The sequence below is a fragment of the Phacochoerus africanus genome, chromosome 9, assembly GCF_016906955.1.
Source record: "Phacochoerus africanus isolate WHEZ1 chromosome 9, ROS_Pafr_v1, whole genome shotgun sequence".
NCBI lineage: Eukaryota > Metazoa > Chordata > Mammalia > Artiodactyla > Suidae > Phacochoerus > Phacochoerus africanus.
Genome location: NC_062552.1, coordinates 56,660,895 through 56,678,978, shown reverse-complemented (window position 1 = coordinate 56,678,978; position 18,084 = coordinate 56,660,895). Strand labels below are relative to the sequence as shown.

Genomic DNA, 18,084 nt, shown 5'->3' with positions numbered 1-18,084 from the left:
GGTACCAGCCACTCTGCTTAGGGAATGGTTAGGTCCCCCAAACAAGTATTCCCTTACAGTCTTTGGCCACACAACGGCCTTGGCAAAGGAAGCAGAGGGCCTGTTCCCTGCCTGAGCAGCTGCAGACCAACAATTTCTTTCTCAATTTTTCTGCTGCCATCCTTTCTAGGAACCCTGAAGCTCTGGATGTCTATCTCCTTGGTGTGAGCAGGATGTCTCAATACATCACCATTCTAGGGAGGCCAAGTTTGAAGTTGGTTGGCCTGGATTTGGATACCAGCTCCAAGCCCTTGGATGGGTTACTAACTCCTCTGTCCTCCAGTTTCCCAACCTGCCAAATGGGAATAACAACGCAGCAGCTAGCACCTGTGAGGATGAAGCCAGGTGACACACATAAAGCACCTGCTCACACAAGCCTGGTCCAAATATATGATTGCTATTGTCGTCCCCATATCCAGTCCAATTCAAGATCTCTCTATTGTTTTGCACAAGTCTCCACCCCATCCAGATTTACTCTGCCCAGCCCCTCCTGCCTTACCTGTCTGGAGCCTGTTCTAAGCAATGACTCACTGCAAAACTCTGCAGCTCCCATCAATCACCTCCCTGTCTCTGCCGCTGAGTGTCATTCACGGGTTCCTTCTGCGAGAGAAATCTTTCTCATGTCCAGTACATTCGTTCAACAAGTATTTACTGAGGCCCCCACTAAGTGCCAGGCCCTGTTCTAGGCATGGGAGCTTAGCGATAAACGAAAACAGACCTGTTTTCAGGAACTATGAAGAGATCTAACCCATCAAGAGAGTTCAGTTCGAGCCTCTGGCCCTTCCTTAGGTCCCCGTTCTTCTCCCAGACCAGGCCTAAATCAACCACGCACAAGTACGAAGCGGGAAGAAGGCAATCTAGATCAAAGAATGAGCCGGGCGACTTGGGCCCACCCCAACGGCCAAACTGCTGCCCCGCTGAACTGGTAGACTTTGCCAGAAACACCCAGTTTCCCCAAGTAGTCACACCGGCCACCCATCCTCCAGAAGTGTACATGTAACACACCTGGAAAACAAGTAACACACCTGGAAAAGAAGGCCTTCTTTTGCTTATCTCATGAAGGCAGGAGAAGCCCGTGTTTTCATATTTCATTCTCTACATGGAAGGTTCCCTAGCAGGAAATACAGGCAGCAGCCTTATCTTCAGAGCACTGGAAATGGACCCCGAAAGCCCGTGTTTGAGTGCTGCCTCTGCGGTTTACCGTGTAATCTCAAGCACGGAGTTTTTCTCACGCCTCAGTTTCTTTTAGACAACCTCCAAGGTCCTCTTTCGGCTTTCTGGTTGAAGGGCTGGGATCAACCACCATTAACATGACACTCAGCAGAGTCAAAAATTCCTTAATTCAACAAAATGAACCCCTGCCCTGGGATCTGGGGGTGAGGATGAGGCCTGATGAGGAGCTGTGGGCAGCATCCTGATATGCACTGACTCCTTTATTTATTTACCTCCTGTCCAACATCAAACTTGAGCTTTCCAAGTACAGCTCTGATCAAAATATCCCTGGGCCGCAAGGCAAACCTAAAATAGAAGGCATGTAAAGGCTCCGGTGGGCCCACTGGTCTCCCTTCCTCCAACTCCAAAACCATGCCAGACCTTGTCTCTAGACAGCAGGCCTAAAATAAGTCTCCCCGGTAGAAAGTTCGGGTTGGAATGGAAGTGGCCCAAGTACAGAAGCAATGGCCCACTGGCCACACGCCTCAAGACAAGCACTCACCCAACAATCAGCTCTGAGAAAAGCGAACCTCTGCTCCCACTTCAACTCACCACATCTCCCTCCATGGGCACACAGACAACCAGGAGAGCCTGGAGGAAAGAAAAATGTGACCAGAATGGCCAGCTCCCCCTACCCAAAAGAAAGCAGCCCTACCCCCACTGCCCTTATGCAAGAAAGCTGGGTCCTGCAGGTTAGTGGAGCACTAGCGTGGCTAGAACTATAGGTGACCAATTAGAGGTCTTGTTGCCAGACTGGCAGGTGCTTGGCACAGGGTGACACATGGTTTGAGGGCCAGCTGACAAAACCATCACCAAAGCTGTAGCTTTCTAGCAAAAATAACATTCACTTTAAAACAACCAAGAAAGGGACAGCCATACTAAGTCTCAAAAAATCAAAACCAGACAGGCCCACGGCTTGGACCACAGACACTAAGAATCCGTTTTCTAAAAAATAATGACAATTAGAGGTGGTTTTCCACCCCTTCGCGACCTGGCCCAGCTGGTCCTTTGAAGACTCCCTGGTGAGGGCAAAACCCGGACTAAATAAGGCTCCAGATCCTCTAGTTTGCAGAAATGAACTTTGACTGTTTTTACTTACACGTGTACAAAGGCAGGACTGAAAGAGCCACTTCAAAATTGGCTAGGTGACCCCCAAAGTTCAAAGTCCTTCTAGGTACACCTGTGGGGGAATTTTGTGAATTTCCCAGGCGCCCACTGGAACTAGCTATGTCTGTCCCTTCCAAGTCTACACCGGCTGGGAGTTTCCACTTTGCACAGAAATAAAGGCGCTCTGGGTGCCCTTAGCAGTTAGGGTGCGGGCCCACAGCTTAAGGGTGGGTGGGCCCCGAGGATGGTCCTTCATTGGACCGCTCCGACGGGGAAGGACCAGCATCTCATAGTGACCCTGTGAAAATGCGCCCAGCCTCCGGCTACGCCTTGCCCGAACCATCGCAGAGCTCAGCGATACATTAACGATCATTTCAGGTTAGTTAAAATCCACGCAAGCACCGCCCTGGCCTCTGAAATCTTCCCAAACTACAGCTCAGACTGGAAGGAAGCAGTTGCAGCAACCATAAAAGTCATCTTAAAAGGCAAGTTTGGGGGGGTGGGGGGGAAAGGGGATACGCACTAGTTAGCAAGTCGGCGGTTGGGGGGCGGTGGCACGAGGGACCGATCTGTGGGCTCTGCAGGCCGGCAGGGGCGGTCCCGTCGATTCCCGAGTCCCGTGCCCACCTGGCAGCCTCGGGGCCCCTAATGTGACGCCGGCGATCACACCCCACAGCTCTGTCCAATTAGGAAAATGACCGCGAGGAGACGGAGAGAGTGGGCGACGAGGAAGGGGAACTGAGACTAAGGAGGCAAAGCAAAGGCCGGTGGGGACCCCGCCGGCCGGCGAACGCCTTCAACAGGTCCCCGGTCCGGAGCGCGCAGCCCCCAGCGTGCAGCTGGCCCAGGGGCGTCCCCGACACCCCGGCGGCGCGCCCAACCCTCCCCCACCCGGCCAGCGGGGACGCGCAGCAACCCCACCCGCCGGGAGAATAAAGTTTGCGGGCAGCCGGCGGGGCGGGGCGGCGCGGCAAAGGGGTGAAACTTTGAGTCCCGGGCCGGCGGGCGGCGGGGGGGCGAGGCGCCGGGCGCTGGGACACCCACGTGCGGGCCCGCCAGCCGCGGCCGCCTCCGGGCCTCGCGCCCCGCCGCCGCCGCGCTTTCCTTTCATTTCAGCTTCTCTCTCTCCCTCTCTCTCTCTCTCCTTCGCGCGCTCTCCTCGCTCTCGCCCTCTTTCGCTCGGCCCCCCTCCCCCTCTCCTCCCCCCCCCCCACCCCGGACGCCATCTCTCCCTCTTTCCCCCGCTCTCCCTCTCTCCCTCCAGCTTTCCGGCATGAGGGAACGTGGAAGTGAAAGGAAAGACGACATGTTTGCAGCGCGGCGCGGGCCTGCGCGCGGCGTCCCCGGGGAGAGGCGGGGGGCGGGGCGGCCGCGGCCGCACGACCCACCCCCGCGCCCCCCGGGTCCCCCGCCCGCGCGCGGCCCCCGGGGGCTGCGGAGCCCGTGGCCGGGGCCGCGCGGGACACTCACCCTGGGTCCGGGCGCGGCTTCTGCGCTGGGGCCCGAGACGGGCCGGGGCCGGGGGCTCCTTGGCTGCCCACCGCCCGGGCTGCTGCTGCGCGCCCGCCGCCTCCACGCGCGCCCGCCGCCGGCTCCTGCCGCCCTCCCTCCGGCTTCTCTTTCTCTCTCTCTCCCCCCTCTCTCTCCCTCTCCTCTCTCTCTCTCCCTCTCTCTCCCGCTCGCTCGCTCTCCCTCCCTGGAAGAAGGGAATGAGGCAGGGCTGACGTGAAGGGATGCAAAACAGCTCCTCCTAACCCGGCTGGCGGAGGAAGAGAGACAGAAAAGCAGCCCTTTTATCTCTCTTTTGTGTTCTCACTTCCTTCCACCCCCCACCCCCTCCTGTCAGCCCAAGTTTTCTTTTCTCTTTCTACCGCAGAGAGGATTTTTCTTCCTTTCTTTCTCTTTCTTTCGGTTCAACTCTCCCACTCAAATTGAAAGACTGGAGGGTTTTCTCTTTCCTTTTTTTTTTCTTCCCTCTTTTCTTCCTTCTTCCTCCTTTCTTATTTCTCTAAAAGGGTTTTGTTTGCTGTGGGAGTTTCGTTTGAAAATCAAGTCACGCCTTTTTTCCTCCTTTTCTTTCTCTCTCTCTCTCTTTTTTTTTTCTCCTCTCAGCAGAAAAGGGGAACAAAGATTAACTGAAGCGGGGGAGCCGGGGAGCGTCAGAACCTCGCATGGAAATGGGGGGCCCTGGCCGGCACAAAAGAGCCGGGGGACCCCCCCCACCCCCACCCCGTGGGAAGCCTGGTGGGGGTGGGCGAACTGGGTGCTAGGTGCCGGCTCCAACCGAAGTGCGGGCGGGGGCCGCCGTGCCCGCCCCTCCCTAGCCAGAGGTGGAAGGCTGGGTGTGTTCTTTACTTATATATTTTTAAAGTAGGCAGATGGGCTTGGAACAAACATCCCCGCAGAGCAGTGAACTGTAAAAAGCCTTTAAACAGCTGTTTGCAGAGCCCTGGACGTCCAGACTCGAGGGAGCGGTGCGGGCTGCGAGCGCTAGGGCCCGGGTGGGGCCGGGGCTCGGAGGAGCCGCTGGGATCGGCCCCTCGTGGGCTCTCCAATACCAGGGCCTGGGCCTCGGCCCCCAGGCGCACTGCTGGGGGGCGCCGAGGCGTGGCCGTTGGCAGCGCTGGGGTCGGGCCCCCTGTGCCTCCTTGCAGGGCCGCGGGGCTTGGCACAGCCTGGCCTCCCTCCTGGCTCCTGGGCTGGCCGGACCCTCGGCTTCCAACCTCCTGGAAGCCTGCCACTCCCAGCCGCTTCTTCACTCCAAGTCCTCGGACAGGGCTCGGCAGAGCCGCCAAGAAGGGCCAATTCTTCTTGGGGAGCCTGGGCGTGTTCCCAAGACCTGCTCTGCCTTCTGCTTCTGCAGAGAAATGGGGAGAAGACAGGGGAAAAGTTCCCAGAGCAAAGTTGGCCACATATCTCATTTTCCCAAGTAAGAATTGAGCACCTGCTGGATGCCTGGCCCTTGGACTGAGGCTGTGGCCAGGGCTTGGGGAGAAACGTGAGTCTTTGCGGGCCCCAAGAGTTTCCGCAGGAAACAATGCCAGAGAAGGCTGTAGCTCAGGACCAGGTCATCGAAAGGAAGGAAAAGCCTGGATCCTCTCCCCTCCCTTCTCTCTTCCTTCCCCTTCTCTTCCTTCCTCCCGGCTGCGTCTCCTTGGCTCCACCCCTTCTCATCAATTCCTCCCACACTTCCCTGCTCTCCCTGGCTTTTCACTGGAGGGTCCCTTCTCCCAGCGAAGAGCAGATGCTGAGCCCCATTGTCTCTCCCCCAGTGACTGCAGCCTCCCAGGGACAGGACCTGCCGCGCTTCACCCCTCCCCCCAGCCCGCCGGCCTCGGCCTTTAGAGACTGGAGCCCCAAGGCCACTGCCCCTCACCCTACCCTAAACCAGCTCCTGGTGTTGTGAGCGATGACTCCAGTCACTCAGAATATGATTTGTTTCTGACCGGGAGTGAGAAAACAGTAGCCTGGGACTTTGCTTTAGCAAGAAGGACACCACGGTTTTTGTGTCAGTGCACTGAGTACACAGAGCATCCCCTACTGTGCCCTCTTGATGGGGGTACACAAGAAGCCACATTTCTGTCTTATAGCCTGCTTCATGCACCTAAGCTGTATCCTCCAAATAAAGCAAAACAGTTGGGATCGTCAAGCATTCATGTGACAAATACTGAGGACCTACTCTGCTTGCTTGTGTGCTGAGCCCTGAAGACCTAACCATCACACATATGGTCTTGACCTAGGCTTTGCAAACTGGCAGGGGAAGAAAAAGGAAGACAGGCCACCATAATGCCAAATGTTATATGTCAGGATGAGTCAAGAAAGCACTTAAAAGGGTACTGGGACTAGGGTGGTCAGGGATGGCTTCCTGGAGGAGGTTACATCTCGATGCCTTTGCCAGGCAAATGCAGGGGAAGGCACAGCCTGTCCAAAGGCCCCAGGGCAAGAGAACACATTTTTACAGATTCTTGGAACTACCGCAAGTGTTTGCTGCAATGGAGAGTACAAGTGGGGGAGTGGGGACACTTCAGGTCAGTGTCAAGGCACAAGTAGGGGAGGGGAGTGTGTCAGGGTATAATTGGGGGAGGGAGCTGGGTATCAATGAGATGTTCAAGTTTTAGCCTCTCCCACTTGCTAGACGTCATGAACCTGGGTGATAAGCAGCTGCAGGATGACTTAAACTCGGTGTCCTTTCTTGTAAAATGGGGATAAGACCTGTGGTCAACATAAGGCCAGAGACAGTGTCTTATGTTGAAGGGCCCAGGTTTACTTGACGCATATCCCTGGGCAAGTTGACTTCTCTAAATATAAGTTTTCTCATCTGTGAAGTGGAAATGAAAACATTTAACCTCACAGGGTTTCTTTCAGGCTTAAATGAGCCTGTACCTAGCTCAGTGTCTGGGACACAAGCCTCAATATGTGGTAGCTTTTATTCATTGCTATAAATCAGGGAGTGACAGGGAAGTGTTCTTACAACATAGAAATGAGATTTATGTTCTGGGTTGAAACTAGAGTGACTCACCATGCCCCAAACATGATGAGCTGGCCGTGCAGGAAGCATTCCTTCAGAAGTGCCCTGGGTCCCCAGGGGTGGCTGGGATTGGGGAACTCCTACATCTGATGAAGATGGCAAGGGTATCATCTCAGGAACAGGACCCGACTGGGAAGACTGTGACTAGGAAGGTCTGGCTTCATCAGTGAAGGTGTAGCCTGCCTGAGAACAAATAGAAATCAGTAGAGAGGGAGCCTCGTAAAATCCTGGAGGGCCCCTAGGAGCAGGCCCTTGGTTGTATTTGCTCCCAATGGAGAGAAGAAGACAAGGAGGTACATGCTGGGGAGGAGAGAGGGAGAAAGAGACTTTTGACCCCTCCAGAGCCCAAATTAAATCTCTCAAAACCTCTCAGTCCTTTCCTTCGTTTCCTCATTCTTCAAGCAATCTGCAGATGGACTGTACACCAGCAAATTGCTCCCCAAGTCCAGGGAGATGCCGGGGCTCCAGTCCTGCATTGTAAAGCTTTTACACTTGTTTCTTTATGACACAAGTTCGTTGTGAGAGAATTTGATAATTCTAGGGAAAACTGGAAAAGAACCCCTGCAGAGGAATTTCCGTTGTGGTAAAGCGGAATCAAATCCGACTAGTATCCATGAGGATGGGGGTTCCATCCCTGGCCTCACTCAGTGGGTTAAGGACCCAGAATTGTTGTGAGCTGTGGTGTAGGTCAAAGATGCAGCTCCAATTGGACCCCTAGCCTGGGAACTTCCATATGCCACTGGCGTGACACCCCTCCAAAAAAAAGAACCCTGTAGAGATATTATATTTTGGTATATATCTCTGGACACTTTATGTCTACATGTAAATGCACATGGTAATAAAGCTATGCAAGGTAGGAGTTCCCATTGTGGCTCAGCAGGTTAAAGACCCAACATTGTCTCTGTGAGGATGCGGGTTCGATCCCTGGCCTGTTCAGCGGGTTAAGGATCTGGTGCTGCCACAAGCCATAGCATAGGTTGCAGATGTGGCCCAGATCTGGTGTTGCAGTGGCTGTAGTGTAGGCACTGGCAACCACTTTTACCCAGTAATGTGTCACAGATGTGTTTCCCTGTCTGAAAACATCCACATCATCATTCTTAACGAATCAAGAATGATGTGGTGTGCCTTTCTCTTGTTTAAACAAATTGCTGGATTTGTGGGATGTTTTCGGGTTTTTCACTTTAATGGACCTACTAGGAAAAACATATTGTACAGTCACCTTTGTGCCAGGTAAATGTCATATTCTGATTATCATTTTACAGCTGAGAAGACTGAGGCACAGAAAAGCATAAAACTTTCCCAAGGTAACAGCTATGGAGTCACTGAGCCAGACTTTGTAGCCAGGGCATCCAGCTGGGAGATCCTTTCAGCACCTCTGTTTTCTCTTTTTCTTTAGAGTGACTGTTCCCTCCTCATACCTCCCCATGATCTTTTTCTCTCCCAGATTACCTCCTTGTAAGAACCTGTTAACCACTGAGCCACAAAGGGAACTCCCGGACGCTACTACCTTTTAGTCAAACTCCCTGACCTCCTCAAACTTGGGAAGGGGAAGCCTCCATATTCACACCAAAGAGAAAGAAATCAGCTGTTGTGCTGCAAAAGCAGTAAACGGAGCCCCTTCCACAACTGCTCCCTGCCCCTCCCCCAACTGGAATGGGAAGGAAGATTTGTTAGTGTAAGGTTTTTGGTTTGAGGGGGGTGTTTTGTTTTGTTTTTCCTTTGTAGGGCCGCAGGTGTGGCATATGGAAGTGACCAGGCTACGGGTAGAAGCAGAGCTACAGCTGCCAGCCTACCCCACAGCCACAGCAACGCCAGATTCCAGCCACATCTGTGACCTACACCACAGCTCACAGCAGCACTGGATCATCGACCCACTGAGAGAGGCCTGGGGTCGAACCCGAAACCTCATGGATACTAGACAGATTCATTTCTGCTGCGCCAACGGAAACTCCTAATAATATGGGTTTTATTAATCCTGATGATTTCCCTGTGGGAGGATGCATTCATGTCACAGACCTTGCAGAATGTTCATATCCATCTCTGAAAATCTGAGGAATCTTGTAAGCCGGTGAAGGGATGAAACACAGCTCTTTAGTGTTTCAATTGACATGTTCACCAGAGTAACTGCTGGGCAATTGGCAGGTGATTATTAAAATCTCTTTCATTGCCAGAACCAAACAAGAAAAAATATATATCTGTGGTGGGAGTTCCCATCATGGCACAGCAGAAACGAATCCGACTAGGAACTGTGAGGTTTTGAGTTTGATCCCTCACCTCACTCAGTGGGTTAGGGATCTGGCATTGCTGTGGCTGTGGTGTAGGCCGGCAGCTGTAGCTCTGATTTGACCCCTAGCCTGGGAGCCTCCATATGCCACAGGTGCAGCCCTAAAAAGTGATAGATAGATAGATAGATAGACAGACAGACAGACAGACAGATATCAGTGGCTTTGCAATATTCAGTATTTGATTTTGAATGTCCAACATCCCCACTGAAATCCAGCCAATGGAAAGTGCAGGACCCCAGGGCAGAACTGAAAGCTGTACAGAGCAGAGGTGGACCTAGGGCTCCTGAACACATGGGCTTGTGGGAAATGGCAGGGGAACCCAAAACTGGAGAGTCCTAAGAACTAAGTCAATGAACAGAATCCCACAGAAGATGTATTGGGCAACACCTCAAAATCCTCAGAAGTATATTAACATTTTGGGAATACTTAGGGTTTGCAGGGAAAACCCAAAGAAAGCAAAAGCCCTGCCTGAACACACGTACATGACATTTGTGCATTGTTTTTCAAGGAATAATGACAGAGTCCACTACCTCTGATCTCCCTTGTAACCAGCGGTACATATTTGCATGGCTTTAACCCATCATGATTTGGACCAATAAATTAACTGGCCTTATTTGCATAAATATAAGAATAAAAATAGGGAGTTCCTATTGTGGCTCAGCAGGTTAAGAACCTAACACAGTCTCCATGAGGATTCAGGCTCGATCCCTGGCCTCGCTCAGCAGGTTAAGGATCTCTTGTTGCCGTGAGCTGTGGTGTAGCTTGCAGATACGGCTCGCATGTGGCATTGCTGTGGGCTGTGGCATGGGCTGTCTGCTGCATCTCTGGTTCAACCCTTAGCCTGGGAACTTCCATATGCAGTGGGTGTGACCCTAAAAAGAGAAAAAAAAAAAGCTAAAAGAAACATGGGCCACCCACCATAAACAGGAAACTGTTAGCTTCACTAAACAGTTAAAAACAAATACGTAAAAGCCACGATTATGACATGTATTGCTACAAGAGTGCTAATTGGTCAAAGCCGGGAAAATAATTTGATACTGTTAAGTCAAAAGAAATCTGAAAGCTTATTGTTTTCTTTCTTTCTCCCTTCCTTCCTTCCTTCCTTCCTTCCTTCCTCCCTCCCTCCCATCCATCCATCCTTCTTTCTTTCTTTCTTTCTTTTTCTTTCTTTCTTTCTTTCTTTTTCTTTCTTTCTTTCTTTCTTTCTCTTTTCTTGCATTTCTTTCTTTTTTTGCTTATTAGGGCCACACCCACAGCATGTGGAGGTTCCCAGGCTAAGGGTTGAATCAGAGTTGCAGCAGACAGCCTATGCCACAGCGACAGCAATGCCACATGCGAGCCATATCTGCAAGCTACACCACAGCTCACTGCAATGCCAGATCCTTAACCCACCAAGCGAGGACAGGGATCGAACCTGAATCCTCATGGATCCTAGTTGGGTTTGTAAACTGCTGAGCCACAATGGGAACCCCCGAAAGCTTATTCTTTTGATTGGTAACTTAGTTCTAGAAATCTATTTGGGGCAGTACTTAGTAATTAGTGTCCACACCAATGTAGTGTGAGCAAAGGTGTGCGTTAAGGATGTTTATCAAAGTGCTATTTGTGTTGGCAAGAATTACAACCAAAAAAAAAAAAAAAAAAGAAGAAAAAAGAAAAGGACAGAAGGAGAAAGGGAAATAATTTCAAAATAACCCCAAGTATTCAACAGTGTGGAAATGTTTAAAGAAGTTATGGCATGCATGTTTGAAGTAATATTCTATAACCATTAAAAACCATGTTTTTGAAGAATATTTAATGACCTGGAAAATGTGATATAGTGAGCAAGATACGAAATTGCATATGCAATTATATTTTTGCCAAATTTTGTATATACAGATATATTCATCCCAAAAAACACACACATAGGAGTTCCCTTGTGTGTCACTGAGTGGCACTGGGGTCATTGCTGTGGCACAGTTTCAATCCCTGGTCCAGGAACTTCCACATGCCATGGGTGCAACCAAAAACAACCCCCCTCCCCCCAAAAAAGAAAACATACAAAATACTTGGAAGGAAATACAAAGGAGTTAAAAAGTTATTTGTTTTTGTTGGACTTACAGGTGATTTTTATTTTCTTCCTTGTCTCAGTACATTTGCGATGTCTGTAATAATTATATTATTTTTAAACAATAACCTATATATTTAGAGGCTTCTCATTCCCTCCACTGTCGATGGTGAAAAGACCCAGGCCAGACCTTCAAGGCGCTTCCAGTCTGCAGGAGAAACAGCCAAGCAAACAGGAAGTTACACTGCAGAATGCAGTTATTTCTCCTCCCCTGGAAATGTCTGAAGACCTAGAAAGAAAGAGGAACCAGCATCTTGGTTGCTGCTGATTTGGGCTCTGGGTTGAATAGACTATCTATTGTGAAAGTGTATTGTGCAAAAAGAGAATGGGGCTTTTTGTGAAGGGAGATAGAGAGGGTTTGGGGTGGGAACTGGGAGGATGGGGGAGGAGGAAGCAGGCCTGGAAGCAGTGCTTGGACTATGGAAAGAGCTGCCCTGAAGGTCCCCCCAAGTTGTCCTCCCCAGCCTGTGCCTGGGTTGCAGTGTCCAGGGCCAGAGGCGTGCCTAGCTCTGCATTCATAACAGGGAGTCAGTAAATGTTTAGTCAGTGTTTGTTGTCCATAAGAGCAGATGAATGATTGAGCATGTAATGTCAGGGATCACTCTGGTGAATTTCCTTTAAGGCATTAATTAAACATGTTGTCTGAAGAAGAAAGACTCCATTGTGAAACCAGTATGATGAGCCAGACGGGAGGGGAATTTAAAGCCTTTTCCACCCAGACAGCAAGGTGTGTGTGTATGTGTGTGTGCATGCACACACACATGTGTTGACATGTCTGCTTTGGCATCAGGAGGGACCTGGGTTCAAGTTTGAATGTGGCATTGACATAGTCTCTTGGCTATGGTGACTTGGAAGCCGTGTGACCTTGGCCAGACTCAGTTTCTGAATATGAAAGTAGAAAATGGGCTTAGGGAGACCTATGTCTGGGGAGATCAAATAAGATAAGGCAGGTAGGATAATGCTGTGTAGACAGCAAAGCACTGTGCAAACATAATGGCCTATTAATGTCACTATTATTACCTGTAAACCCTCGAGGCATCACCAGCTTAGCCTGGTGTGGAGGATGGGAGGGTGCCAGGGGAGATGAGTTTGCTTTGTTGACTCTATACACAGGAACTCTCTTTTGCTCCTTTTTTTTTTTTTGTATTTTTGCCTTTTCTAGGGCCACTCCCACTGCATATGGAGATTCCCAGGCTAGGGGTCTAATCAGAGCTGTAGCCTCCAGCCTACACCAGAGCTCACAGCAACGCCAGATCCTTAACCCACTGAGCAAGGCCAGGGACCCAACCCACAATCTCATGGTTCCTAGTCGGATTCGTTAACTGCTGCGCCACGAAGGGAACTCCTCTTTTGCTCCTTTATTTTGGTCCTTTTGCCTTTATTCTTGACGTCATCAACAAACATAGATTGAGAACCCACAGTGTGCCGGCCACTCTTAAAGATCTTCTGGATAACCAAAGGTGACAGAGGTAAGACTAGCAATGACACCCAGAGGAGCAGAAGAGGGCTGCCTAGCTCTTCTATTTGGGAAAGCTTAGAAGAGGTGATGTTTACACTGAGTTTGGAAAGTAAAGTGGGAACCTACTTAGCAAGTCAAGGGGAACAGGGCTGTGAACAGGGAACAGACTTTAGGAAGTTATTAGCCTCCCCAGGGCCTCTTTCCTGCTCTGAAGAATCCTGCCTCACCTGCTGAATGAGACAATACTTGTAAAGTGCCTAGCACAGTGCCTGGCCTTTATTGGATTCTGAAAAAGAGCCAGTTCTTTGTCCCCTCTGTGTCAAAATCACTTCCTCTTTGAAGCGTGCTTCCTGTTCACATTTTGTTCTTTTCCCCAGTTCCTGAAGATATACTGACTTTTGGCTTGGGCTGTAACTTACTCAGCCTATTTTCCAGGATCCAAAACAATGTGAAAAAATGGCTCACAATTTCTTCCGCAGAGAAAAAAATCCCAATAAATTGGAAATACAGATGACATATGGATTACATACTTTGTTCACAATATGCTAAAACTAGAAATTAATGTTAGAAATTGACTATTTAGAAATTCCCGTGGTGGCTCAGTGGAAACGAATCTCACTGGTATCTGTGAGGCTGCAGGTCCCATCCCTGGCCTCACTCAGTGGGTTAAGGATCCGGCATTTCCACGAGCTGTGGTGTAGCTTGCAGACATGCCTCGGATCTGACGTTGCTGTGGCTTTGGTGAAGGCAGGTGGCTACAGCTCCGATTCAGCCCCTAATCTGGGAACCTCCCTATGCTGTGGGTGTGGGCCTAAAAAAGAAAAAAAAAAAAAAAAGATTGTTTGAAATTCTCCAAAATAGCTTTTGAATAAAGGAGGTAATCAGGAATTAAGTCTTAATTTAGGAAAAGAAAAAAAAAAAAACCCACAAATAAGAATGACATCTAGGAGTTCCCATCGTGGCTTAGCAGTTAGCAAACCTAACTAACATCCATGAGGACCTAGGTTCGATCCCTAGCCTTGCTCAGTGGGTTAAGGATCTAGCGTTGCTGTGAGCTGTAGTGTAGGTCACAGACTCTGCTCAGATCCCGTGTTGCTGTGGCTGTGATGTAGGCTGGTGGCTACAACTCTGACTGAAACTCCATATGCCCCGGGTGCAGCCCTAAAAGACAAAAAGACAAAAAAAAAAAAAAGAACCACATCTAGGAAAACTAACAGTATGTATGCAAAGCTTTACTCAAAATTTTATTTAGTTTTTTAAAAATGATTTTTTTTGTCTGTTTTTTTTTAGGGCCACACCCTGGCCATATGGAGTTTTCAGGCTAGGGGTTGAATTGGAGCTGCAGCTAGCCTGTGCCACAGCCAGCAACACCAGATTCAAGCTGCGTCTTCAACCTACACCACAGCGCACAGCAAGGCCAGATCCTTAACCCACTGAGTGACACCAGGGATCAAACCTCCATCCTCATGGATACTAGTCAGATTTGTTACTGAGCCATCACAGGAATGCCTAAGCCTATACAAATTGAAACAAACAAAATATTCTTTAAACAATTTAGAAATAATCAAAACCAAAATCCTAAATAAGGGTGAGGAAGGGAGAGATCAGGAAAAAAGCAGGAAAAAAAAATTAGAAAATAGAAAAATAGTCGAATTAATACATATGTCCTTGAGCTGGTTCTTTTTTTTTTTTTTTTGGTTTTTAGGGTCACACTCGTGGCATATGGAGGTTCCCAGGCTAGGGGGCTAATTGGAGCTACAGCTGCCAGCCTATGCCACAGCAACAGCAACACCGGATCCTTAACCCACTGAGCAAGGCCAGGGATTGAACTCACAACCTCATGGTTCCTAGTCAGATTCGTTTACGCTAAGCCATGACAGGAATTCTGAGTTGGTTCTTTTTGTAAAAAGAAGATCTAAAGAATACAATGGACAAAGGTAATGAAGTTAAAAAAGCAGAAACAAAAAGGTGGAAATGGTGGAAATGACAACAAAAATAGACTTAATTTTTTTTTGGGGGGGGTGGGTTTAGGGCTTCACTCAATGGCATATGGAGGTTCCCAGGCTAGGGGTTGAATCGGAGCTGCAGTTGCCAGCCTACGCCACAGCCACAGCCACATGGGACCTGAGCCTCGTCTTTGACCTACACGACAGCTCATAGCAATGCCAGATCCTTAATCCACTGAGCGAGGCCAGGGGTCGAACCCGCTTCCTCACGGATGCTAGTCAGGTTTGTTTCTGCTGAGCCACGACAGGAACTCCCCCAAAAGAGACTTAAAAATATAAAAGGGGATTATGTGAAATTTCTGACAAATTTGAAAACTTCAGAGATAATTTGCTGGAAACAAATACGGAAGTTTCTCTAAATGGCAGAATCAAAAGTAGAAAATCTAAACCACCTCCTTCAGTTTCTGCTTAAAAGGAGCCTGGACAGAGCACTCGCTTCCCCTGACCAGCTTTCAGAAGCTCCACTTTTTTTTTCTCAGCAGCACTTCGCACCATCTGATGTGACATATGCCTAATTGCTTACTGGTTTCCCTTCTTCTTTCCCCATCAGAATACCAGCTTCCTGAGAAGAGAGAACTTTGTTTTGTTTTTGTAATTAAACTTTTTCTTTCGAGATAATTGTGTTTTTTTAATTAAGTGTTTTATTTTGAGATAATTGTAAGAAAGTGTTTTGCTCGCTGCTTTATTCCTACTGCACAGAACTGAGCCTGGTGCATAGCAGGCACTTGGAATAAATACTAGTTTAATCAATAAATGAATTAAGGAGGAATTTAAGACAGATAACAAGAATGTTGTTCCCCAAAGTTCTGAGTCTAGATGGTTTTACTGGGGAAAGGAGTGTGTCTCCTAATGTTTTGAGGCTTGGGTAACCCCATGTTATATAAATTAATCCAGAATATAGCATTTTTGGAGTTCCATTGTGGCTCAGTGGTAATGAACCTGACTAGTTCCGTAAGAACATGGGTTTGATCCCTGGCCTCACTCAGTGGTTTAAGGATCTGGCGTTGCCCTGAGCTGTGGTGTAGGTCACAGATATGGCTCGGATCCTGTGTTCCTGTGGCTGTGGCATAGGCTGGCAGCTGTAGCTCCAATTTGACTCCTAGCCTGGGAACTTTCATATGTCGTGGGTGTGGCCCTAAAAAGCCAAAAAAAGGAAAAAAAAAAGGGATGGCTCAGAATGAGACAATGATGTACATATTGGAGTTTCAGTTGTGGCTCAGAAGAAACGAACCTGACTAGTATCCATGAGGACGTGGGTTTAATCCATGGCCCTGCCCAGTGGGTTAAGGATCCATGCTGTTGTGAGTTGTGGTGTAGTTTACAGACGCACCTCAGATCTGGCATTCCTATGGCTGTGGTGTAGGCCCCAGGGGCAGCTCTGATTTGACCCCTGGCCTGAAAACTTCCATATGATGCACGTATGGCTGTAAAAAGAAAAAAAAAAATTATTTTGGCCTAACTACCTGGCAATTTTGATTAAAAAATTGTGTCCTTCCCTCACAGAATACAACAAATAAATCGTATCTGGACTGAGTAATCCCAATAATAATAAAGATCAAACATAAAAACCTTGTAAGGAAAAGAAAATAGATATTTCCAAACACCTGGAGAAGAAATGACTTCCTAACCTTAGAACCAATGGAAGAAATCAAGGAAAAAGAAAACATTTTTGTTATGTAAGTAGGTCAAACTAAGAAAACAAAAATTATCTCCAAGATCTATTGTTAAGTGAAGAAGGCAAGTTGTGGTTAGTATAATATTCACAATAAAGGAGAAAAATGTACACAAAAGAAATATGAATATACATTCATATTTTATGAATATATTAGGTGTGTAAATACCTAGAAAGCAGTCAGGAGGGATATACATAAACTGATAAGAGTTGGAGTGGGTTAAGGGAACATTCGCTTTATTCGAACTGTATGAATTTTATTTTATTTTATTTTTATTTTTTTGCTTTTTAGGGCCGCACCTGTGGCATATGGAGGTTCCCAGGCTAGGGGTCAAATCAGAGCTGCAGCTGCCAGCCTACACCACAGCCACAGAAACTCGGAATCCGTGCCGTGTCTGTGTCCTACACCACAGCTCATGGCAACGCCGGATCCTTAACCCACTGAGTGAGGCCAGGGATCGAACACGCAGCCTCATGGATACCAGTTGGATTCATTTCCGCTGTGCCATGACAGGAACTCCTGAACTGTATGAATTTTAATTTCATACAACAAGAATATACTCATGTATCAAGTGTGCAATTTTAAAAGAAAAAGTGGCGACCCCCCCAAAAAAAAAACTGCATTAAACATTTTTAAAGCCTTTTAAAATATATATATAAAAAATATATATAAAGAGCTTGTGTAAGTGACTTTTATAAACTATATAATCCCAATAGATAAATGGTTAAAAGATACCATGTGGCCGGTCACCAAAGAGAAAACACCAGAGACCAGCCTAGAAGATGATGTTCGCACGCACAATCACTTAAATAAATCCATAGTGAAAGCTGGCCCTGAGCAGTAGGCATTCTCTTCTGGGCCCCAGGACCAGCTTAGTCTTGGGAAACTGACCCCTGGGGACTGGGACTTTCAACTTGGGGGAACTGGCTGCAGAGGGGGGCACAGGGGGGCAGTGGCAGAAGGGGGCCCTGCTCAGATCCTCCTAACAGAGGCTTTGCTAGTGTTGGCTTCCCAGGCTTCTTGCTTTGCCTCCCTGCCTTTTCTGCAGTGGGGGAGGGAGGAAGAGAGGGTCGGAGAGCTGGCGGATGGCCCCGCCTCCAGATAAAATGAGGGGTTTTTGTTTGTTTTTTGTTTTGTTTGCTTTTTGGGGCTGCACCCTCAGCATATGGAAGTTCCCAGGCTAGGGGTCGAATTGGAGCCACAGCCATAGCTATGAGGGATCTGAGCCTCGTCTGTGACCTACACTACAGCTCAGGGCAAGGCCGGATCCCTTACCCACTGAGCCAGGCCAGGGATTGAACCCGCAGCCTCATGGATACTGTGGGACTTCTCTTTTGCTGTCTAGACCCCCAGCATTTGTTGAGCTGCACGAATCTACACTTGGGTGTGTGCCTGCAGATGGCTCGCCTCTCACTTTCTGAATCTGGACCACCTGGGTTGAAATCCCAGCCCTACCTGCTACCTACTTGATGTTGGGAAAATAATCAAACTAATTTTTTACTTTTCTTTTTTTTCTTTTTTTTTCCATATGTGCTTTCTTTTTTCCTTTTTTTATTTTTAATTTATTTTATTTTATTTATTTATTTAAATTTTTTTTTGTCTTTTTGCCTTTTCTAGGGCCGCTCCCACGGCATATGGGGGTTCCCAGGCTAAGGGTCAAATCGGAGCTGT

The 18,084-nt window shown here is 48.5% G+C and overlaps 1 protein-coding gene across 4 annotated transcripts in view; it reads right to left on the bottom strand.

Annotated features, from left to right (window-relative positions):
• Positions 1-4,362, bottom strand: part of ZNF710 (zinc finger protein 710) — a 77,663-nt gene extending 73,301 nt beyond the window's left edge. Inside the window, exons 1-2 of one of the 4 annotated variants that reach the window (XM_047797634.1) lie at positions 2,882-3,239; positions 1,804-1,842 (exon numbers count right to left, since the gene is read on the bottom strand). In XM_047797634.1, coding sequence (XP_047653590.1) covers positions 1,804-1,808 — 5 coding nt within the window. In that variant the 5' untranslated portion in view covers positions 1,809-1,842; positions 2,882-3,239. The other 3 variants (XM_047797636.1, XM_047797637.1, XM_047797639.1) reach the window with 3 other exon arrangements.
• Positions 4,363-18,084: the final 13,722 nt, after the last annotated feature.